This window comes from Motacilla alba, chromosome 1, assembly GCF_015832195.1.
Source record: "Motacilla alba alba isolate MOTALB_02 chromosome 1, Motacilla_alba_V1.0_pri, whole genome shotgun sequence".
NCBI classification, from domain to species: Eukaryota; Metazoa; Chordata; class Aves; order Passeriformes; family Motacillidae; genus Motacilla; species Motacilla alba.
Window position 1 is genome coordinate 46926179 of NC_052016.1, and position 24927 is coordinate 46951105.

Consider the following 24927-nt stretch of genomic DNA (forward strand, 5'->3'; position numbering starts at 1 on the left):
AGGTGCTTCCTAGATTGGTCGATGTGAGGTGTTTCTACTTAATAACCAATCAAGGGGGCAGCTGGTTGAGACTCTTTGGGAGTCACAGGCTTTTGTTATACATTCCTTTCTGTTCCTTTCTCGCCTTCTGATGCATCTTTCTCTCTGTTCTTTTTAGTATAGTTATAGTGTGTGGTTTTTTTAATATAATATATATCATAATACAATAAACCAGCCTTCTGAAACGTGGAGTCAAGATTTCTCCTTCCCTTCACCCTTGTCCTGGCTGCCCTGAAGACCACATCAGAAGGTGGTCATGGTCCCCAAGCACTGCCAGGGACTCAGAGCCTGGTGGCACAGACAACCATACTCCAGGGACAGGCAGGGGTCCCAGGATGCTTTTCAGCTCACTGACAAAGATGTACCTTCTGCTGGTGGGCAGCAGCCCTGCCTGATGCTCCCACATCCTGTCTGCCTTGTCTTTTACCTTTACAGCTGAGATAGACAAAGACAAACTTTTAGGACATGAGTTTCTTGATTTGCTTTGGGTTTACCTTTGGATAGGTGGGACTGTGCCTTATTCTCCCCCTTGAGTGCAAGAGAAGCGCTTTCCATCACCCGTGCTGAAAATGCTGAAGTGACAAGAGAGCCACACCTCCTGGGCACCTCCTCACTTCAGCATGTCCACCCAGGACTGGGAGTGTGGGCACAGCTTCTGCAGTGGGACACCAGGCATCTGCCAGCATCCTCCTCCATCCCTCCTGTGAAAGCACCAGGCTCCAGGGCAGGACAAAGGAGCCATTTGTGGGTAGGAGTCAGATACAATGGAGGGACATAAGCAAAAAACCTGAGAGGGCAGCAGCCAGTAAAGCTGGTGTTGTGAGGGTCACCCAAGGGAGGTGCCTTCCCACTTATCCTGTAGGGGAAGGTGAGCAGACAGGGACTAAAAGGGTGGATGTGCTGCATGGCAGTCTCTGATTGTGAACCACCAGCAGTGAAGCAGTTAAGATGTGGGGAGCCCTTTTTTTTTTTTACCCCTACATCTCAAAATAGCACAAGGCAGCCTTTGAGCACAGGCAGTGATGTGCTGACATTTGTCCCTTGGAAACATCCCCTCCACCACCCCTTTGCTCAGTTCATGGGGCAGGAAGAGCCGCCCACTTGGAGATGGAGCCCGGAAAGCCTCTCGAGGAACGGGACACTTCCTCAGGGCTGACCTTCTAAAAATAGCCTGGTAGGGATGAATGCTTGTGTGAAACAGCCTGCAACCCAGTGTGATGTTGTACATGCTGGAATCTCTATAGGCTGGAATCTCTTTAGGCTAGAACAAGGTGTAATGTGAAGGAGGCAAGGAGGAAAGGAGAAGCCAGTTGTCTGACTTCTGGCTTCTCATTAGGGGTCTCTGATAGTGAGAGGAGTGGGGCAAACATCTCCAGGGTACGATCCAGGGCAGGGCACAGGCCTGGGGACCTAGCCAGCCCCCTAACTGACTCTTGGAGGTACACAATTCTCAGCTTCAATTTTTGCAGAATCCCAGGGCAAATTGCTCTGCTGCAAGATTCTATCAACCCATTCACCACAAGCTAAAATAGCTTTTTTGTTAACCATTATTTGTTAACCTTTTCTGGTAGTGAAACCATGTCTTTAGTCAGTAGGAAAACATCACAGCTCTCTGGCAAAGAGGCACGCTTAGCTCCTGGAAGCTGCCAGATGTTCACTTTTCTCACCCCCCGCCTAAAATATCAAAAATTTAATATCCTCAGATGAATGAGCAGTTGACTAAACAGACATTCAATATAAAATTCATGGTAAGAAAAGAGACACTTGGGATAATTTTGATTGATTTACTTGGCAGAGTTTTGATAGCTACTGAAAAACATACTATTCATGTTTAGGTGAAAAATAAATGGAGTCAAATAAGTGTCACTGCATAGTACTAGGAGGTATATACAGCCACATGTAAAAATGCATAAACACAAACATTTCTGTACAGCAACTTTTCTTTTCAGTCTGTATAGAGAAACACTGGTTTATAATATGGGGAAAATATAAAGCAGACATACATGCAACAAGGACATGACAGTTACATAGGTCCCACCTGCCTCCCAACAGCTGAAATAACAATAATAACAATAATTATAATAATAAAAGCCTTTTTCGGGGAAAAAATTTGAAACCTGGAATGTTTTCATGTTGAGGTTTCCAGAGAGCTTCAGATGTGAAACATATCTGAAGGTGATTTAAAGGCTTTATTCAAAGCCCTGTGAAGGCAATGGAAAAACTCCATTGGTTTCAGTGAGCTTGGGGTCAGACCCAGCTATTTAACCATGATCCCGTTCTGCCCTCCCCCAAAACCCAAAGTTGAAATCTGCAGATAAAAATAAACAATCATATCATACAAAACTTTGTATATAGAATACAAAAGGTAACAGTTGACTTTTTGTATAAAATACAACTTTTTGATAGTATATTTATTTCACATATGTATAAATATAACCCAAATAATATGATTTTTATTATTCCTACCAAAATATTATTACTTTGTGTTGTTGTTTTTACAAAAGTTTACAAAACAAATAATTCTTTATATTTACAACCCAATACTGTGAAGAGTGCCCAGTCAATGATGAAAAATAGATTTTAAGGGTAGTGCACTTAGCCATTGCAAAGAAAGGGGGAAAAAAAGACACTAGCTCCATTCAGATGCAAGTGTTCTGAAGAAACGATACTGGATTCAAGTTTTGGTTGCAAGAGTCTTTCACAAGCTCTCATTTCAAATGCATCAGGCATATATATACAGGACTGGAAATGGCCTCTACCTTTTTTGAATTTACTTAAGACAGGATGTAATTTTGCTCCCAGGGATGGCACTCACAGCCTCATGTCTTTTGCACTCCAGGCTGAGGCCAACAGGACAACACTCAGCATTGAGTCCACCATGGCATGATATCATAGAACCATGGAATCATAGAATATCCTGTGTTGGAAGGGACCCACGAGAACCATTGGGTCCAACTCCTGACTCCTCGGGACCAGCTCCTCAGCTGAACAATTTTTTTTACATCTTTTGAGGACCTTGAAATCAGTCTGACCCTAACACAGAAACCAGTGGCGGCTTTTTGAATGGCATGTGAGGGTAGTTGAAGTTACCAGACTACAGTGCCCATTGCTCATGGTGATACCAACTCAGCCTTGGCCTCTGCGGCATTCATTGCTGCTGTCTGTTCCCACCAGTGTGCTGGCAGTCACTGCTGACCTGCTCTTGGCCAGGTAGTGTGTGAAGCAGAGAAGCCAATCCTCCTTTCACTTCAAACTCATGCACTTCAATCTAGTTTTGCACCATTTATATGGGACACATTTGTTATATCGCATCTGTATCTCTCCAAGCTTAGGTGGGACCCCAGTGGCCTGAGCTGAAAAGCTCTTCAAAGACTTGGAAAAACTTGTACTGACCTATCAAAGGGACTGCATGCACCCCAACCAAAATGGGGAGAAGAGGAAGCTTTCTGGGCACCTGAGTCACCACGTTACACAATGCAGAGGTATGCAATGATCACTAGCTGCGTTGGCAGAAGGGACTCTTCAGCAGGCTTCCTTGTCCCTCTTATTTCTCTGGGAATGAACAGCCTCAACTGGCATATCTAACTAAATGCCCATGTTACACCTTTTGTGGAGGTGCTGGAGCTCGTTTGTGTGACGATGCTTCTTGAAACATCCTGAAAAATTGTGCCCATTTGAAATGACATGGTGAAATAACTGGAAAAGCCTTATTAAAACCTCTCACAAGAAGTAGGTCAGATAAGTGCAGAGGCTATTGTCAAATAGTCTTCTCATCCCACTGCCACTAACAAGGATGAATAAAGCACTTGCATGGGCTGAGCAATGCCTCTTGGCACCAAGGCATGTGAACGTAGGCATTGTATTCCTTTGCCACATCTAGTTTTAGCTAATTCAGAGGAGGCTGTGAAACACATTGCACCGCATCATTTGAAAGAACAGCACTTTCATTTGAATTGCAAGATCTCTTCCCATCCATGAATCCTGTCTGAATCACTGTGCAGCTGCTTTATAGTGACATATCATATCCTCCTGATGCCATTACTGACCAAGTCTATAGCAAAGAATTTAATATAGTCAAGACTATTCCCTGGCAGGTGTGGGACAGCCTGTATCCTTACTGCTCTGCTCTGTTAGGCTTCAAGGCAAGGTGGGTGCAAACTGCTCATGGGAATGGTTCTTGCCCCAGTAAGAAGTCTTACTATGCACAGAAACTGCTCAGGCCAATATCAGCTGGTCCATCCCGAAACCCAGAACAGATGACTGAATCCAGTGCCCAGAAATAATCCCCAGAACTGTTTCGTGTACAAGCACAGATGTGGCTGATATACATATATAACTCACAGCCTCCTGCTGTGAGTTATAATTGATGTGCATGCTAGTTTCAGGGGCAGAGCCTCTTGTACTCCAGAGGCTGTGGGGACCTGGGCCATCACCAGAACTCTTTCAACTCCCCCCATATGGCAGAGGAGAAAGCAGGATGGCACTAACATGCTGTGCAATCAAAATGGCAGCTTCCCCCCAGGCAGGTAGATGATGGCATTTCGTCTGGCCTAAACCTGTTTGAGAGAAGAAGATCAGGTTGAACTACCTGATTGATACTCGCCATGATTTGAGATGAAAACAAGGACAGCCGCTTAGCTGAGCCACTTTAGGTATTTGCCCTCCTCTAAGTTGGACTGGGAGAATAGTCAGGGACAAATCATGAGCACCCTTTTCACTCAAGTTGCTATTAAGTCACTGGAGTCACTGGGGAAGGGCAAGGTGGCAAAGTGAGGATCCTGAGCTTTGGAAGTAGCTCATCTCATGTTTCTCTCAATGTCCAGAATGACTGTGCTGCTGGCACAGAACAGCAGCATCCTCTAATACTCACTGCAAACACTGATGAAAGGGAGAACACAAACTCTAGGGCACACTGAATAACACGCTGGATGATCTGTTTCTTTCTTCCCTTGGATGAGACCACTTACCCTGCTGTGTGCTACAAAAGGTACAGGGTTTATAACAAATTCATTTGGAAAGCAAATGTAAGTTTGTACTGTGCAGAAGTAAACAGTTTTTGTAATGCCATGAGATTTACATGGGGCTTGATGCTCTCAGGGCTGAGCAGTCCCAAGGAAGTAAAGGGCTTTGAACACGATGGCTGAAGAGCTGTGGACCACCTGGGGTCTTACTTGCACTCAGAGAAATGATGTTCCACAGCCCATACCACTGTCTGGTGCTTCCATGTGTGGGAAGCTGAACACGTTTTTTCCCCAGAGCCCCTCTGAAAAGAACCAATGAGTTTGCAATGGGCTGGGCATAGTTCTGGGGAATAGACATGTTTTCACTCCTTTGTGGCAGGCAGGAATATCACTTACACTGTCACTTCAGTTTTGTTCCTAGAGCTACTCTTCAAACAGGGCAGTTGCTCTATGTTGTATTTTAAAGGACAGCCCAGTCACTGGCGTGTAAATTAATGAAGCAGGTTGTTGGCATCTAAAAAGAAAGCTAATGTCCTTGCTGCCTCTTCATCTGGTTCCATCTTAGTACTGTCACTTACGAGTGGTTCCCTAGAATTTCATCAAGGTTGATGTCTTTCATCCAGTCATCATTACCAGGTTCTGTTTTCAGTAAAGAATCTATAAAATCTGAGTCACTGTTGAGCGCAGGTCCTATACTGTCCCCTTGCTGGTTCAGAAAGTCAAACGCTAGGTCATTACCATGGTCACTTCCTTGGTAAGCCCGGGAGGTTTGGTTGGTACTTGTGAAACTGGTTGATGGCAGAGATGACGGCGGTGTCATACTTGTTCCTGGCTGATTCAAGGTAGGCACAGTCTGTCCTCTCAGCTGATTGGGTCTTATGCTGAGCCCTCGTAGTGAGCCAGCAGATTGTCCATTTAGAGTCTGGTGCATTTGGTTTAGAGGGGGCCTCATTTGGACTCCCGCCGTTAACTGGTTAGGAGGTGCCAATGCACGCTGAGCAAAATGCTGGTTGCCTACATTGCGCTGCAAAGACTGGTTAGGATATGGAGTGCCAGTGGGGAAACGGACCCCTGCAGGTTTCAGTGCATCCTGCTGCTTCACTGCAGCCTCTTGTGGGGCCCAGTTCTGGGCATTGGCAGTAGCCGTGATCATCACATTGGCCGGCCGTTGAGCAGGGATACCTGTCGCTCCGTGGGTCAAGCTTGGCCTTATTTGCTGAGAGTTGACCACTGACCCCGTCCCAAAAGCTGCCCCGTTGTTCCCCTGTGTCATGGTTTGCTGTCGGGACACCATGGGGTTATTCTGACTGGGCAGAACTTGATTTTGGTTTCTGTGTGGCTGCATTTGGTTCATTCCTGAAGTCACATTGTATGTGCTTGGTTGGTTGCAAGGAAGGTTCCCGTAGCAGCCCAAACTCCGAGCAGCAGGAACAGAAGGCATTCGGGTTCCAGCAGGGGTGGACATGAGGCTGGAGCTCTGGGGCATGATGCTATGAGTTGAAATTGGGTTGGGTAAGGACATGTTGTTGGAGCTCATGCTCACAGCTGGTGAACCACCTGGAAAGAAGAAAACAGAAGTGTTACAACAAGCGTGGGTGCATCAATATGTGGTGTCATTCAAATACCAACAGCTCAAAAATCCAGTTTTCTATGAGCAGAGTTTCTTGAAGAAGACACTTTGCTCTTAAGAGGACATATGAACTTGCTCAAGGCCTTGAAGATGCCTATCATCCAAAGGGTGGTTTGGTCCATACTAAGCCACCTGTGGTCTTTCCATCCCTTCAGAGGAGAGCATGTGAGCCCAAACTGATGCTCATTGTAAGAGAAATATTGGAGCAGGGAAGGACAGACAGAACCACTGGGCAGGAGAGAAGACTTTCCTGCCTTCCTTTACAGAAGCACAGAACACTTCAGACAGGACAAAGCCTCTCTAAGTGATCAGAGATCAAGAACTTTTCCTTACAGGGCATGGCTCACCCTGGCTCCCTCTAGAGACAATGGGGAGTGAGAGGCACTTTCATCAGGCTCCTTCTCCACCTTTCTGAGACATCTGTAGCAGCAGTATCCATCTTTTGTTTGGGAATGTCGGTCCCAGATGACAGCAGGAGCCAAGACTGCGTCTCACATTTTTGCAGCCGTGTGCTGGGACAGGAGCTCAGTCCAGTCTGTGACGTGTCTGTCCTCCCACGTGGTGGCTGAGGAGGCATGGGGACATGGCTCAGTGCTGTGCCTGGTGAGCCCCACACATGCCCTTTCTAAATTCTCTTCCCAGCTGGGCTATGGCTATTTGCCCCTGCAGAAACAGACTTGCCAGTGAGGGAGCCACACATGATGTGCCAACGCTTGCTGCACCTGAACATCCCCTTTTGTGCATCAGAAAACTACAAGTTATGGGTTGGCAGGAATTTATCACTCCTGGCTGATTCTGTCCATCAGAGGATTTTCCTGTACCTAACAACTGCCAATGGACGACAAGAAGAGAGGATTTTCTTGCCTTCAGCTGACAAACCTCGACACAAGCTCACTTCTTGGTTACGTAGCCTCTAGTTTGAGGCCACAGTAGGTCATTTATACCATGAAAGCTGAGTGCTTATGCAGTGCAAGATTGAATTAATCCCTGACAGACTGGTTGAAAAAGACCAACCACTTTTTAAACTCAGCCAGTGTAGATGGCACCGTGGAGAGCTCTCTCTGCACACAATCAGCTGCTCCACATTGTAATTCCCTTTGCTACTGTTGCTTCCAGTACAAACCCTACAAGAAAGGGGTTCAAAAAAGTTCAAAAAAGTCAGGTTCAAGGCAAATGAAAGGAGATGTTTCTTCACACAATGTGTGGGTCAGCTGAGGAAGTCTGTGCCACACGGCATAGCACAAGCTAAATTCTTACACCTCTTTGGGTGGCCCCAAAGTGTGAGAAAAGCTGTCAAATGAGCTTTCTACCAAGGTACCACTGCATTTCAGGAATTCTCTGAGCCTTTCCCAGAGGAGGAACGAGGAGATTTGCTATTTCATAGGGTGCAACTAATAGCAATTTTTGGGCATGAGACATTGCCTTGGTTTGATCCTTCCTACATATGGCAAAACCAGATGGAATTTGACTAACTCCAGCTTCATCACCAAATCTTATTATATATTGGTCTGTGTGACTAATTTTATTAGTTGGTCCATCATAAATTCCGTCCTACTACACAGTGCTTCAAGACTGTGTCATGCTTACAGCATTCTCCAAATGCTTCAGTCTCAGTGTGTGGCATGTTTTCCAGTCCTTTGGTCCTTTGGAGGTCCTTTCAGAACTTGACAGTTTTTGATGTTGATTTCAGAGCTGTACATCATAGCTGGTCACAGCAATAACTTTTGCACATCTCCAATGGGGATGTAAAGTAAACTCTATTTTTCCAGTTCAGCATCATCTCACACAATGTTTGCCTATCCAATTTCAATGACACAGCCTGCTCACAGTGATATCTGGAGACCTGTCAGCCATTTCCTTTTGAGCTATGTTAATTTTGTGCCACTCAGGTTTCTTAAGCAAAATAGGCAGTAAGAAGTCAGATGCTTTAACGCATATAACCTGAACAACTATTGCCTTTGAGTTGTGATTTCATTGAAAGAGATACCATGCAAGTTTGAAAAGATTCTTTTAACATCAGCCCATGTTGCTTGAAATTAATTACATTTCCCTCTTCCTAAATTCTTTATTATTTGGGCTGTATCTGCTCCCCAGTATTTTGCTGAGCTCTGCATTAGGCTACTAGGGCAGCAATCACCTACTTAGTCTTTTAATTTTTATCATGGTATTAGCAGTGTCCCTTGGTGTTTCAAGACTAAATAAAAGGTGACAGTAAGAATATGGAGAACCTCTCAGCCAGCTCTTTTAAAACTCTTTTAGACAAATCATGGGCATACATATTTAAAAAGTCTGTGTTTAGGAACAGCTATTTAATATATTGTTCCTGTTGAAATGTTGCCATAATGATGTTCAGCTCCCACAGTCTGGAACCAAAGAAAAAACTGTATATTTCTGCTTTTTCTGCATTATTTTTATACATATGCTATTTCCATTTAGTAATGGATGTAAAAGATTCATTTTCTTCCTTAAGGGCTTAAAAAATAACTCTTCCCAAATCATTATAACACTGAGTGTGACTCCACAACCAGAGTGCTTGTTTCAAATCAATATAAACATAGATACCTAAATTAAGAAGCTCCCCCTAGCCTGGAAGGCAGCCTGTTCCACAAACAGTCTCCAAGTGGGACTGTAGAGGATCTAATTATCCTAAGAATTGTGTTGCCCTAACTGAAGCACCTAATTTCAGTCCCTGAGCTGGGCAGCCCCTGGGACAGGATATGCTATGCGGAGTCCACCTGTTTTTAGCCCAACAGGGACAATCACATTCCCACAATCAGTGCACAGCTGGCAATCGCATGATTAGCCCCATCTTTGGCTTTGCTGGTGGGTTGTGTGTTTTTGGCACTACTGTAACATCTCCTATGAAGACAGGCTGAGAGAGTTGGGGTTGTTAAGGTGGGAGAAGAGAAGGCTCTGAGGTGATCTAGTACTTTCCAGTACCTGAAGGTGGCTACAAGTGGGAGAGAGAGGGACTTTTTACAAGGATATGCAGTGACAGAACAAGGGGGAATGACTTTAAATTGAGACAGGATAGGTTTCGATTAGACATAGGGAAGAAATTTGCTCAAGGGTGGTGAAACACTGGAGTAGTGAAAGAGTTGTGAATGTCCCATCCCTGAAAGTATGCAAGGCCAGGTTGGATGGGGCTCTGACTAACCTGGTCTAGTGACAGGCGTCCCTGCCCATGGCAGAAGGTTTGGAACTAGATAATCTTTAACGTCCCTTTCAACCTAAACCTTTCTGTGATTCTGTAATTTTTTTTTCAGGGATGATAGGGATGGGTCCCTGATTTTTGCTCCTGTGAGCCCATATTAAAGGGGAAGAATGGTACAGAATTCAGTGGCATTTCAAGAGATGGTTCTCTCCCTCCAGCTGAACTACAAGTTTGTTGAGTCACTTCATTGCCACAGGGATGAAGCCCTCATGGGGTGACCCTGCCAGCTGTTGAGCAAAGCTCAGGGCTACCATCACACTGCTCCTGGAAATGCTACACTTTTTAAAGAACACAAGTGTTTGGGAAGGGGTTGTACTTGTTGCCAGAAGACGAAGCTTCCTCTTTCTTTGTTTTGCTATTTTTATGCTTTTATTTTTAACACAAGTATTTTCCATTCTTATTTCTTCCAGATGGGAAGAAATGCCTTCCTCAGAAGCACTGTGTACGGCAGCTGGGCACCCCAGGCTACAGCAATTCGGAGAAACAGCTTCCCTACCCAATTCACCTGCTCCTTTCTTGGGGGTTTCTTGCCATGGCATGTCACTGTGGGGAAAAGTATAGAGAAATAAAGTACTCAACCAAGTTTCTCCAGCCCGTGTGATTTTATTTAGCTTTTTGTTTCTTCTTCCCTGATCTGAGCAAAGCTATTCCCAGAAAAAGGGAAGTTTCCCTACTCTTACTCCCTTATGCAAGAGTTTCCTAATCGCTCCCTCTGGTAGCTTTGCTGGAAGCTCCCAGAACAGCCCTTTCTCCCAGGCTCGCCTGAAAGGCCGCTGTCCTCCTGGGGCTCACTCAGCAGGGACTTGAGATTTGAATGGACAAGTGCTGCCATTCCCACATGTTTCAAACTGAGAAGATGCGACTCCAAATACCACAAGACTGGCAAAGAGTCCAGCAGATTAACAACAACAAGAGCTGCCACATCACAACGGTGATCTACTCACTTTGGAGCCTTTTCACACATGTGGCAGCACTTGCTTCCATTTTCTCTCCCAGGCTAGAAATCGATTGTTTTTAAGTAAAAGCCAAGAGTCTCAGTTAATAATTTGGTTCCAGGAAGAAACCTTTAAACAACATACCAAATCACAAGATTCCTCAGCAAAATGCTGGGGTTGCCAAAGCATTTATTTTGGGAGTACAGGAGGTACCAAGCCAGTGAGCAGGGCCCTCACCATGGGCTATTACCCTGGGATGCTTGAGCCAGTTTACTGGAGAAGATTAATGCCCAGGTCCATTAGAAAGCAGCAGTTTCCAGCAGCAGTTTCCAGGTTGCAGCAAGCTTATCACTGCTAGAACTTGTAAGCAGAGCAAAAGAGTGCATGAATGCTGCTTGAGCAGCTCAACCTGGCCCATCCCTACATAGCCAGCAGATTGGGCAGAAGGGTGGCATGTGAGTAAGCTGCACTTCAGAGCTCATTAAAATCATAATAGAAGCTGAAAAGGTTGTGCTGCAAAGGACAGGTAAGAAGGAAAGACTCAGATCACTGGCTGAATCTGCAGAGCCAACAATTATGGAAAAACAAAAAACAAAAAAACAAAACAAAACAAAAAAAAAAAACCAAAACCCCTCTTCTTTTTCTTTAGCATGTTGCATACAAAAATATACTAGAAGGCAAAGAATTCTTTTTATACTTACATGCACAGACACTTTTGCAGTATAGAAAACATCCTTTGGTTCCATCTGCTGCATTTCCCCCACCTCCTCTCTCCTCAGCATTTTTTCCTTACTCTGCCTTTGCTCTCTGAGCGGCCTTCAGCCAATCAGCAAGGTGAACAGTATGAAAAGCCCAAACAAACAATCCTGTGCTCCCATAACTAGACTCTCCCAGGAGGTCAGGGCACAAGAGCTGAAATGAAGGACTAGTCCTGAAGTGTTGGGAATTCCTGCCCTGGGCAGTTCTGGCAGAAAGCAAGGGCTTTTACTCTACTGTTTGACTGATCTGTTGAAATGCTGCTTGCCATTTGGAGGAGGAGATGGTTCTCATCTCAGTCTCTGAACCAAGATGCACCACATATGTGAGAGAAGCATCTGAACACAGTGAGGTTGCATAGTCAAGAGGACATCTCTGCATCAGGTATTTGGGTGTACATCTGCCCCAGATAGTGCTAATGGGAGGGGTACCAACTCCTCCTTCCCCGTGTCTGAGAGAGGTGTATCAGCCTGGATGAAGCACTAGATCATACATCAGCACTTCTCAGTGGTGCAGGGCAGTGAGGTAAATAGCACAGGAGGGTACAGCCACCACCCAGTGCCCCTGCGGTAATGGAAGCAGATATCCAGAAAATCATGCCCCAGTCGTCCCATGCATGCATGGCTCTTATGGGTGGTCTTCCAGCTGGAAGGAAGGAAGAAAGGGAAGAGTTGCTTTGAGCCCATGGGTACTTACCAGGATATTGGTTTGTTTGTTGCATGTTGACCACATTTCTTCTTTGGTCTTTATAATCTGGTGGTGGTCTTGTCAAGTGTCTGTTCAGCTGGTCTTGTGGAGTTATTTTCTCCTAGAGGATTAGAGTACAAGTACATTAATTTGCTTTTCTTTATGCTTTCCTGGCTCTGTGTTTTGCCAATCTCTTTCTTTTCTCAGTTATATACAAAGCTGAAGTATTCCTTCCTTTCACCCTGTCTGGTCCACAGGACAGTCACTTGTGAAACTGTGCCATCACCTACTGAAGACTATATGGAAATATCTTTGCTGTTTGCACTGTGTTTGAGTCTGATTCAACTTTCCTCTCAGCCTCTGTGAACAACATCTATGTCTGCACTGTAGTACAAAGTGTATTCCAATTTCAGCTTGTCATCCCTATCCACAACCATGCCCATCCCTCCCTCACTCTGTCTTCCTACACTGCAGGGGTGACCACAAAACCCAGCAAAATCCTTGCTTTTTCTCCCGCCATCTCTCCTCAGTAAGGATACCAGCAGGACACATGGTTTAGCAAGGATGGTGCTGGGCTGGCTGTTTCCATGCCACTCAGCATTGCCCTGTGCTTCCCTGTACAAGTACGAGGTGCTGTCTTTCCTCTTGCATTGGGAGTACAAGAACTGGTGCAAGGACAGCAAAGGAAAGATTGCAGGAAAAAAATATTAGCTGGGGAGATATTTTTTTTGAGCTTGCAGGGACATGTCTCTGGTGAAAGGAAGATAAAAATCCAAGTACTTGAACTGAAATCTGACTAACTGCCCTGTGCTCATAAAGATCTTGAAAGAGCAGGCACCAGAGTCAATGCCAAATCTCTCATCAGCATCAGTGTGATTTGATGCCTCCAGAGTGTTACTGCTCACCCATGAGACATGGTTCCTTGGGATAAGTGCCCCCAAGGCAGGAAATTGTGAGTTTGGTGCAAATGTGCCTTTACTGGACAGCTGCTGGGACAGCATCACACCACTTTGCAATGTGCACAGGTTTTGTGCTCAACTGCCAGAATGGCAAACGAGCTTGTCAGTGTGAAAGAGTCAGGCCCTGGCTGATGATGCAAGTCCATTGGAGTAATTTGGGGATAATCTGCCTGAAAACAGCATGCATATGGACCTTCTAGTGAAAAAATTGTATTTTCTTTTCCCAGGAGCACTTAAAAACACTGGGAGAAGAGCCCTTCTTGTGTTATTTAAGGCATTTCCACCATTCGTGATGGGAGGGAGGGGTCTGATTTGTAAGGTTTGTTTTTATATCCTGCTCAACCTGAATCCTTGTGAAGAAGACAGACTCCCATGAAATCCCTTCAATTCATGTAAAAACTTTAGGCAAGCTTTATGTGTATTTCTATGTACACAATACAAAAGCAAAGCCAACGTGATTAAATTTCCATTTTATTTCAGATAAGCTATTTGAGCAATTAAGTTTTTGCTCTGCTAAAAATTCTGACAGAAAACTGCAGCACAGAGAGCTGACTTTGAACTTCTTTTTTCTTCTGCATGAATCAAAAAGTCCAGAAATATTTCCTTTATAGAATCCCCCATGTCTCCTAAAATGACCAGAAACTCCCAACTAGTCTTTCAGATACCAAAGGACAGAGAACTGGCTGCAGATACCTAGAAATGCAAAAATAAAATAGAGAAGGTAGGACTCATATGCGATCCCAAACAAGCACACAAAAGTTGTGTTGAACCCCAAAACCAAGGTACCTGATCCTTATTCACACACTGGCATTTTACACTATGCTGCCTGGAAGTAAACCTTCGTCTGAAGTGGAAGTAGCATAGCAGTGCACCTTGGTTTATATTGCAAAGAAAACCACAGACAATATTCACGTCTCAAAACCAAGCATATGCTTGGACTGTTCTTGTAATGAAACTGCAGTAGCTCAGAAACTTGTTTCTTACAGATTGAAGAAGGTTTCAAAAAGGCTTAGAAAAGTGCTGAAAAATACAAGGCGCACTCTTGAAGTTCTAGGCATTGCCAAAACAACCTTGAAGTTTTAGGGGGCTTTCTTCTCCCTGTCTTAGCCTTCTTTTCTATTGTTTTTATGACAATATTCTCCATGTAAAATAAGAAATTAGTAAACTTACAGCTTCTGCCAACATCTGCTGCTGTAGAAGGAGTTGTTTTTGCTCCATCATTTGCCGTTGCAGAGCCTGTTTCTTTTCCATCAGCTGCTGATTCAACAATGATTGCTGGGATGAGTTCATGTAACTACTTCCAGTGTTTGGATTCGAGCAAGAACTGGAGCTTGGAGCAGGGCCAGCTCCCTGGCCTACCACAGAGTGTTGTTCCTGAAACAGAAGAAAAGGATCGTGAAGGATGAAAATAATAACAAGCGTCAAGAAAAGGGAATAATCTTTTTTATGTAATTAGCAGAAGCTCAGGACACAGCCCACAGACTCTCAGGAAAAGTGACCGATACAAAGGCTATGACAAAGTAAGAAGAGGATTGAGTAACTTCATCCCTCAGGAAAGACTCTGAAAATGTGCCGGGTTGTTCCAGTGGAAAACCTCAATATTGTACCAGGAGCTTGGGAAATATCAACAGAAGTAACAGCTGTCCTGGGGATCTTTCAGGAAACGTGCATTGGACTGTACATCAGTTTGTTTGACCACGAGGGAACAAACTCAGTGTCTGCTGGTTCCTACCATCTGGTGAACAGCAGTGAGAAGCTGCAGACTTATTGGTAGAAGTGGCATCTATTCTTAGAAAATACAGAGGTGGGAAGTTAATACTTCACAGTGGGGTGAATGGTGCTGCTTTCATTCGCCCGTCATCTCCCTGACAAGAGCAATCTCTGAGAGACTGCTAATTGAATCCCATTAGCAACATGATTAAATAGGCTTAGAGTGTATCAACTTCATCAGTAAAATAAATGTGTAACTGGCAAGGACCTTGAAGAGTCTCTCTGGTCTTTGTGAGGGACCTAGATCTGCTTCCTGTTCCCAGTGTGCAGGTCCATAATGAAAGGATGGCAAAAAGACATCTTGGAGGGCAGTGGGGAAGGAACATGAGAACTCAAACCATGCTCATACAAGATGAGAATGTACATGGGATGACAGCATGCTGCTCCTTTTCTCTTGGCCAGCAATGTGTTTTTTGACTACTTGCTTCAGCGGTGATTGGAACTTGGGCCTTTACTAAATGTAGCTTTCTGAGTACACACACAAAAATACTCAGCCTATGTTGGATCACTCGATATCCACGTATTTATTAGCCACAGATCTACAAAGAAAATGGAATACACTGAAAAGGTCACAGTAGTCAGGAGACACACCCATTCCCTGACCCCACTTGGCTGCAATTAACCATAAGAACCAACCACATAACTCTGTATAACCTAAGAGGCAGCAGCATTTTGGCCTTGCAACACAAGACCCCACAGCGGGAGTCTGATGCTCCCTGTTGCACAGCGGTTCTCTTGATAACTGAGGTGTACAGCCAGGATCTGGGCTGCTATCCAGTAAAGCTCTGCTCCATGGCCATTGTCCCTCGGGGCATTTCGGCAAACACGGCTGACCACCATTGAAACAAGTATTGGTCACACGTAGCCTACCCATGACCTGAAGACCACGGAGCACTGATGTTTAGGACTTTGTAAACTCCAGGAAAGCTCATTCCTGTGCCTTAGCTTTTGCATCCCTCCCCTCCCCAGTAACACACTCAGTACAGACTAATCCCACTTATCTTTCTACCATCTGGCATGGAAGAAGCACAATGATTGTTATGGGTATTTCTATTTTAAAATAACTCCCTGGCTTCTAGATGGGGCCACATGAGTGCGTAGCTAGTTAGATAAAGTATTTGAAGACTGTTACTGAAATAAAAACCTTGACTTTCTTCTGGAGCCACCTGCAGCCCCCAAGGCAGTGTTACAAACCCACCCTTCAAATTTATTGGGCTCTTACACAATTATATCCTGCACACTTTCTTTCAGTACCAGAAGGAATCTAGGATTGCTCGGCACTGCCACATTTTTCAGCCCTTATGTTAGCTGCAAGATAGAAAATACCTCCTCTCAACAGACCCGCTTGCCAAGTTGTTGCGCAAACTTTTTTGTCTTTCCTAAAATATTTTGAAAAGAAAAATATGTTACAATAAATTGGCTTTGACTTCTATATTCAAATGACAACTCTAGCTTGAACCCAGCCACATGTTCCATCCATTAATAGAATTCATCTGTTGTGTTTTGCACAGATAGTGCAGGCTCCCCCGAATGTGCTTTCAGTCCTATGTAAAAAAACCAACAAAACCTAAGTTTTTCTTTCCCTCATTCCCTACCAGCCCATATAAGCAGTGGGGGGGGATTTTGTCTTAGGATAAACTGTGTAGTGTTCATTCACAGTATCTATCAAAGAAAGCTCTTCTGTAATAGCCATTGGCACAAAACACCAGCTGCTTGGCAAACAGACCCTGAGAAAACAGTGTAAATCATCAACTTGGAGCCAGGTTGGGATTTTTTGCATTTGGTCCTTTCTCTGCTGTTCATGAAATGTCAGTGTGAGCCTATGAATCTACGATGTGTTACTTCTCCTGCCTGCTGATCTTCCCCTTGCAATGGGAGAAGGAAGAACAGTTTCCTAATAAATCAGGAGACTAGCTGCACAGCAGTTTGACCCTTCATGAACCAGTGCTATCGAGCCCTGCTCTCACCCTGCGCTTCCATCACTGCAGATCAGGCAGCAGAAGGGCTACACTGCTGTCAGGGACATGGGGCTCTGCCCCTGCACAGGACAAAGCATGCCTTCTGACATCCCTGAGAGGAAGGGCAGGTTTGGGTGGAGCTACCCTGCTTCTGTTAAACTGTTTCATCCTGCTCTAAGCCCGGCTTTACTACTGCAGCTCTACTACAACTCCACACCTCTAGAGCTGCTGGTTTTTAATGTCATTCCTGGGTTCCCATGATGCAGTTCATGTGGTTTAACTTTAGAAAGCCCTGACCAAAGAAAATCTGGAGTGGGACGTGCCTGTCCTCTTGCCCAGAGGCACCTCTACCCAGAGGCAGCCCAGCATCCCTCCAGCTGGGGAGCCCCCAGTGCTTGCCTGCACGGTGTCACCAGGTTGTTTCCCTGCATGAGGAAGATAACCTGTCCCCTTTGCCCCCAAGGAGGCGACATGATGGGGAGCACATCCCTGCAGCCAGCCAAGTGTCAGGGACAGCCTGGAAGCCTCACACCTCCAACAGGTACAAATGTCCACCTGGGTTTACCCCCAGCTTCTGCCCTACTTGTTGACACTGCTCATGCATGTTCCATGTTCCTCCAGCCCCGCAAGTGACCTACAGCCCTTTTAGGGCTATCCCTGGTGCCAGCTGGGGCTGGGTTATTGTTCATCAGCCCATACAAAACTCCATCGGCCCTGCCAGAGCTGAAGCTTCAGCATGGTGATGCTCGACATACAAAGCAGATGTGTTGCACCATATTATCTCATGTTACAGTGCCATATAAAACCTATGAGATGCAGGAAGGCAGACAGTGAGAGTTCATCAGAGCTGGTAGCACAACTGCGGTTTTGTTCATAAGCATCACAAAGAACATTACGTTCAAATGTTTAAATTAGCAGTAAAACAAAGCATTTAAGACCAAGTTTGCCTTTCACTATCCCTGCTGCAGCTGATTTGTGTTCATGCAAATGAAGGGATGTCTTGGCTTCTAACACATATATGAACTTTTAAAAATAGACTTTTCTTTTTTGCCCTTTTTTCTCTTCCTCTCCTCTCCTCTCCTCTCCTCTCCTCTCCTCTCCTCTCCTCTCCTCTCCTCTCCTCTCCTCTCCTCTCCTCTCCTCTCCTCTCCTCTCCTCTCCTCTCCTCTCCTCTCCTCTCCTCTCCTCTCCTCTCCTCTCCTCTCCTCTCCTCTCCTCTTTCCCTATAAAGCTTGTCAGGAGCTCTAAAAGCCTTTTGCAAACTTATGTCTCTGCATTCTTAGTTGGGAAGTGGTTTAAGGACAGTTGGCTGGAAAAGGATGTGCAAACCTTTCCCCTCTTTCTCCTGGAAATACTTTGAATTGATGAATAATTTTGATGAGACAGAAGGGAAACAATGGTCAATTTTGTATGAAACCACAATGCCCGCAGAGGCTGTTTGCTTCCCAGCCAGGAGCGCTGACATCTGTGCCACAAGATGAGCTTCTGCTTCTTGCAGATTTTTCCCTCAAAAGGAGATGGGGAATTTTTCCACCTTTCTGTTCCTCTGTGGGGCAAATCATTCTGTGCCCTGCATCAGATTGGGAGTGACAGCTCCGACTTTTGCTCTTCTCTTGCATCAGTTCTGGCTTAAAGAAACAAAAAATTAAAAGAAGAAAGGAAAAGTCTTCAGAACCATTTATGGAAGTCTGTTTAGTGACAGATGCCTGCCTTACAAAAAGCTGCTTCCAGGGGAAAGGATGTGCAAAGTCACGTTCATCTGGTGACTGAACCTATGCATGATGTCCTCACTTATCAGCAGTTTGTGTTAATTGGCATCATGGGCTTATGCAGCTCTTCGTGGCAGGCTTAGAGTGAGGATGGTGAAGGAAAAGGCTCCTCTGTGGATTTCTTCAAGGGACCAGTGGCTGTCCCCACAGTGCAAGCTTCTCAGGGACTTTCTGGTTTGACTGCAAACCACCCTGGACAACTGAGCACTTGGAAAAAGACAAGGAGGAAGAGGGGCAAGAGAAGGATGAGGAGGAGGAGTAGGAGGAGAAGGGGAATGGTTCAGCCAAGTCTTGCAGTGTTTCAGAGTAGTGCAAGGCTGGTAGCAAAGCCCAGACCCCTGTGAGCCCCTGATGTGAACCTCCACAGCCCCAGCTGACATGCTGCTTTCCACAGGCACAAACTGAGGCTCTCCTGCAGCTACTGGGCCAAGCACTTAGGCTTATTGGGAAGAGCTGGTCTGACTCATGCAACCTCAGGAAGCTGAGCACAGGGTGCTTTGCTGAACAGCCAGTCTTAGTACCCACCAGCCCTCTTCTGAGCCACCTCTTTTTTGCTGCATTTAATGGAAGCAGATACACCCCTTTCTGCTAAGCCTTTCTGAGCTTTTCATGGTCATCTGAACTCCAAGCACTGTCTACTTGTGTCCTTGCCTTAGACAAGAAAACAAAACTCCACCAGAACCACAGCAGAGTGCCTGTCAAATAAGAACTCTTTCAGCTCTAGTGAAAAAGCTAGAGTTTTCATATTTTTAGGAATAACTCCCACTCTTGACTGGAGTGCAGAGAGCTGCTTTCTATGCCACCGTGTACTGTGAGAGCACCAAGAAGTTCCTGAGGTTAAACTCATCTGCAGCAGCTGAGGATATGATCTGTGTATAAGGAAATAAGACAGACTGGGGAGAAACACAGCCAAGCAGATTCTCCCTTGCCTTACTGCTTGTTCAGCTTGATGGGAGTGGAAAACAGTATCTTCCTGAGCAACTCAAACTCATTCATACTTTTTCATATCTGGAATACACAGCATAAAAGTGAGTCTCCTTGAAGTTTAGGTCTCTAACAAAAAACTTAAAGGAGATCCTCTCTAAACTGCCTGCTGCAGCTCTCCCTTCACTATACAGGGAGATGGGGCTGTATAATTAAGCTTCAGATGTTTAATTTAGATAATTGAATTAGGAACCCAGATTAGATGATAGGAGCATTCCCTCACACTACTCATCTTTGATGCTTCTAGTCACACTGGAGTAAGATGCCTGGAAGAGTGAGTGTGAACACCTTATGATTTGTCAAGCAAAAGTGGATGACTTTCTAAGGGTGTTATAAAGAGTGACCTAAAAGCCTCCCAAATTAACCAGGTAGAAGATACTATTATAAGCTGAATTTTCCCTAATATCTGTCAGAGAATATTTTTATGCATTCCAGGAAGATTGTTTTTATATGTACAAACAGCATTTGAAAAACCTGAACATTGCAAGATCCCAAGAGCTGGTTTTTCTGTGTCTAACATCCAAAGATACAGCTGTGTGAAGGCTGCAAAATAGCTCCTTTCAGTAATTTTGTAGAATGTTTATAAGAAGTTGGCTCAGCCTCAGGGGACTATCTCCTGTGTTTTTCTCCTGAGAACATCTGAGCTCTCAGGACAAAAATTTCGGGGCCAACCATGTTTCCAAGGCACATACACAAGGAAACATGGACACTAGCATTGCAATTTCACAAGCCCAGGCTGTCTGCCAGAAATACTTGTGCCTTCATCCAACCAGGGAAAAGAAGCAAATGCTGTGTCACTCCTTCAACAGACTGAATGGTGGAGCCCAAACAGGAAATGCGGACTAATCCCTTCAGACACTGAAACTGGAACTGCTCCTGACAGTTGGGAGCACACACCTGATTTCTGCATCCTCCTGGTGTAAGTCACCCATTGGAGTGGTATGTTTGGACATCAAATGATGCAGCAGGTATTCAGCATGCCAAGGGATAAGTATTTCAGCAAACCCAACTGCTGCAGATCTCACTGGAAGATCCAAGAAGTTCAGGCTTTTTAAAAATACATTTTTTTGCATGCTGAAATTTCAGTGCACCCCAGAACTAATTTCAGAAATAGGTAACACTGTGCACAATCCCAAACATAAAGATGAGTGAGCAAATCCCTGAAAGGAGCCAATCCTCACTTTGACAGATAAGTTAATTATTCGTATGTTTTTTAATAGAAACTTATTATAGCACTTTGCCTGTTCAACACCAACAGTAAAGCTTCTCATGCCCAAGATCCTTGTGAACATATTTTCAGATTAATTTGCAGCCCTGCCATAATCCCTTGCCAGAGAGCTGCACAGCCCCATAGCCACTAGCAGGCACTCTTAGAACAATCTTCCCAACCCCAACTCCTTAAACTTGGGCAAAGTGGGAGCTGCATCTTGCAGGGTGTAAGGCTCAGATTCAGGCCTTGCACAATCACATAGCAACAGGCCCAGGAACTGGGCGCCTCATTACCAGCCTTGTCTGACAATCAAGTCTTTAATGAGAACAAAGGTTGACAGTGATTAATCATTAAGACATTTCTTGTTCCTTGCTGCACGTGTTGAAGGCAGCCTCCTGCCGAGGCAGTCTGGCAGATTTCCTGTCTGCTCTATACCAGGGCCCATGGCCGGACACACAGGGATATCTTTTCCCAAAGCCAAGCACACAGATGAATGTCTTGTCTCCATTTCTGAGCACGGCAAATTCGGAATGCATGTGCATTCTGCAAAAATAATAAACCCTCAGCTGTAAATTTGATTGCTGTATATTCAGGCAAAATGACCTAAAGGAGATTTGTTCATGTCAGAATTTTTCCCAGAGACATCAAGGATGGATTATTAGTGTTTTACCATGCGCACCATGATGAACTTTTAATGTCATCTTCTGGCATACTGTATATATGAAGGTGTCCATTTTAGAAATATTTTGTTTATTTGTAATGAAAATAACATGCATGTGTTGAAAGTTCAACAGAGGAGGTTACTGTGAAATGTCTGCATCAGAAGAGGAATGTTGGCTCCATCAAAGTCAATGGCAAAACTCCAGCTGACTTCAACGGGGCTAGAATTTCCTCCCAGATCTCCATCTAGCCACAGGGGCACAGTGGCACTCTTGACTTGCAGTGACCTCATCTTACGCTTTTTGGACAAAATACCTGGTTCAGAGAGACCACTAGAGCACCTCCACTGATGGACTTGTGCAAAGATTATCCTGCGCTCTGTATGGAGCTCTGTTTTTGAATGCCTCATGAGCTCTTATTCTGAAATAAGTTTGCCAATGAGCATGAATGATGAAGATTCCTATCTGGTTTTGGACAAAACCAAACACATAATGATTTGTTCTACTTTAGCATTACAATTGCAATGGCTGCAATATGCAATATCCACATTGCAACAAGCCAAACCCTTTAGTTTATCATCACACAATTGCAGGAAACCAAATGAAGGAGGTTTAAGAAACTGCCCCTCCTCCAGCTGGAACAAGAGCTGGTGTGTGAAGGGACCTGTTTTGCCTAGTACTACAGGACAAGGTACATGCACACTTGCAGGCTCTGTGCTTCCACTAAAAAGTGGTAATTTCCAGCTGAGGCGGTGAAAACTTCCTGAACTGGTTGAATTAGACACTTGTGATTATCTGTCTGTATCTTTACTATGAGTATATATTATCTGTGTATATGTATACCTAATTCACCTAATAAATGTTCTTGTCTTGCTGCCATATGTTTATTATCTTTCACAAAAATGATCTAGCCTGAGGTCGATACAGAAAATTTCAGCCCTCTTAGAAAAGCCATTATCAATTGAAACAAGAGTCTTGCAAGGGGAAGCACTGGGTAATTCAGTAGTAGGTGACTCTCTCATACGTACACGTTTATATTTCAATGTTCCCTTTACAAAGCAGCGCTAAGCAGGACACTGGTAGCAGGCTTAGGTAAAATGTATCTCTTTTGGCATCTTGCCTTATCCTCATGTTTCCCTCTGGCAGCAACTGTGACAGTCACAGTAAACCAAAGGGTATGTGGGCACTGTACAGGGAGCCCTGCTCCAGAGGTTGCTGTGGAGACCCGGGCTGCTGGGATTCCATAGAGCCAAGTGAATGAGGTATATCATATATGATTCACCCTCCCTATTAGTTGTCTGTAGTTTAAACAAATTTGTGTCATTTCTAATTAACAAGCACAAAAAAAAAAAAAAGAAAAAAAAGAGAAAAAAAATGATGATACAATATGGAAATATGGAAATTTTCCTCAAGCAATAAAAAAAGCAAAGCAAATACCATAACTGCCAATTTTTCTGCAGGAGAAAGGAGCAGGCAACCTGAACAAAATATTTAATGAAGAAAGAAAAAATAATTAAACAAGCAGAACAATAACAACAACAGAAAAACCACATCACTGGAGCCAAACACTTCAATTCAAATGAGCACAACATGAGTGACATGACTGTCAAACACATCCTAAGATCAAAGCTCTCCTGCTGAGAATACACAGCAAGAACATGAGCATCCTTAAAGTGGAGCCTCCTGGGATCAGCCTTCTAACACCAACAGCTCTGAACTTTGATGGCAAACAATGGCCAACACTGAAAAGCAATGTGTGAAAAACAGCTCTGACTTGTGTCTTCCCTGCACTGACTGCAGCTGCAGAAGGGACATGCCTCAGGTGGGTCTGGATCTCTTTGTTCCCAGTTACCGGTCCCAGGACAGTGACTGGTGCTAACCAAAATCAGCATCTGGGGCTGGTAGCCAAGTGTCACTGGGCACAGAAGCAGGGAGTGGGAGGAACCCAAATGGTTTCCAACTGGGACAGCCCGTGGCACTGGTGCAAGTGCACAACACATGGTTCAACAGAGCAGCCTTGGCCAGCCTATCTATGCAGTTTTAAATGAGTCCTTATCACACAACCCCAACTGTGGTCTTCCCTCTCCTTCCTTTATAACAGCCACTGTCTTTGTTATAAAACAACTTAATGTGATGGGAGCTAATTTGCAGGAATTGACATAAGCCTAAGCTCCTGCCATCCCCTCACACGGTCTTGATGAGTGTGATAAAATGGTGCCAGTGGCTGCAGCACCCTGAGGGTTTGACAAATCTACCTATCCCTCATCTCTCTATGCCAACAGCAGTTTCATTAAAATGTGAAAATACTAGGTTTCCTAAAAATACTCCTGGGATTTGACTAATTTTTCATTATGATCTCAAGATGTAGGAAGCTGTGTGGTTTTTCCAGGAATCCCAGCAGTTCCAAATACTCCTCTGGGTCAGGCAAAGAGTAAAGTCAGGGCCCTGAATTTTAGGAAAGCAAAATTCCAGCCATTCAAAGGGTTCGTCAACAGTACCCCATGATAAACTGCCCTCAGGGACAAGGGAGCACAAAAGAGCTGGCAGATCTTTAAGAAGGCTTTCCATATAGTACAAGAGCTCTCAATCCCCAGATGTAAGAAATCAGGAAAGGGAGGCAAGTGACCAATATGGATTAATCAGGATCTGCTGGTCAAATTAAAGGTCAGGAAAGAATTGCACAGGTAGTGGCAGCAAGAATAGGGAAAAGTACAGGAATGGTTCCCAGCTGTGCAGGAATGGGGTCAGGAAGGCCACTGTGGCTGGAGCTGAACTTGGCAAGGGATGCGAAGGGTAACAAGAAGGGCTTGTACAGCTATGTCAGCCAGAAAAGGAAAGATAAGGAAATCTTTACCCCTTCAATGAACATGACCGGCAAACTGCTAAGAATGGATTATGGGACACTCAACAACCTTTTGCCTCAGTCTTCACTGGCATTCTCCATTCCCACTTCTAGTTTTAAACTAAATGAGTGCAGATTCAGTCTAGATATAATGAAGATATTTTTAATGAGATTGGTGAATCACTGGAACAGGTTCCCCAGGGAAGCTGTGAATGCCCCAGCCCTGGAAATGTTAACCGTCAGGTTGGGCAGAGCTCTGAGCAGTGAGATCCAGTGGAAAGTGTCCCTGCCCATTGCAGGGGAGTTGCACTAGATGGTCTTTAAAGGTACCTTCCAACTAAAACAATTTTGTGGTACTAAGACTCTTTTTCTTGGAGGGGTAACAGAGCTAGACAGAGCTCTTCCACTTCTGCTTCCAGCCCTGCAGAGTTTAGCCCTTTTCTTGCCCAGGACCCCGTGATGGGAATTGATCTGCTGCCTCTTTGCCCCTCTGGTAGCATTACCAGGCATGGTGGTTACCTGCTGCGGGAGTAAAAGGTGACATAGGGCCACTA

General features: G+C 44.7%; 1 protein-coding gene across 1 annotated transcript in view; it reads right to left on the bottom strand.

Moving 5' to 3' along the window:
• Positions 1–1818: 1818 nt before the first annotated feature.
• Positions 1819–24927, bottom strand: part of MAML2 (mastermind like transcriptional coactivator 2) — a 209303-nt gene continuing 186194 nt past the window's right edge. The window contains 3 exon segments of the mRNA XM_038156332.1: positions 1819–6557; positions 12232–12343; positions 14352–14555. Coding sequence (XP_038012260.1) covers positions 5575–6557; positions 12232–12343; positions 14352–14555 — 1299 coding nt within the window. The 3' untranslated portion in view covers positions 1819–5574.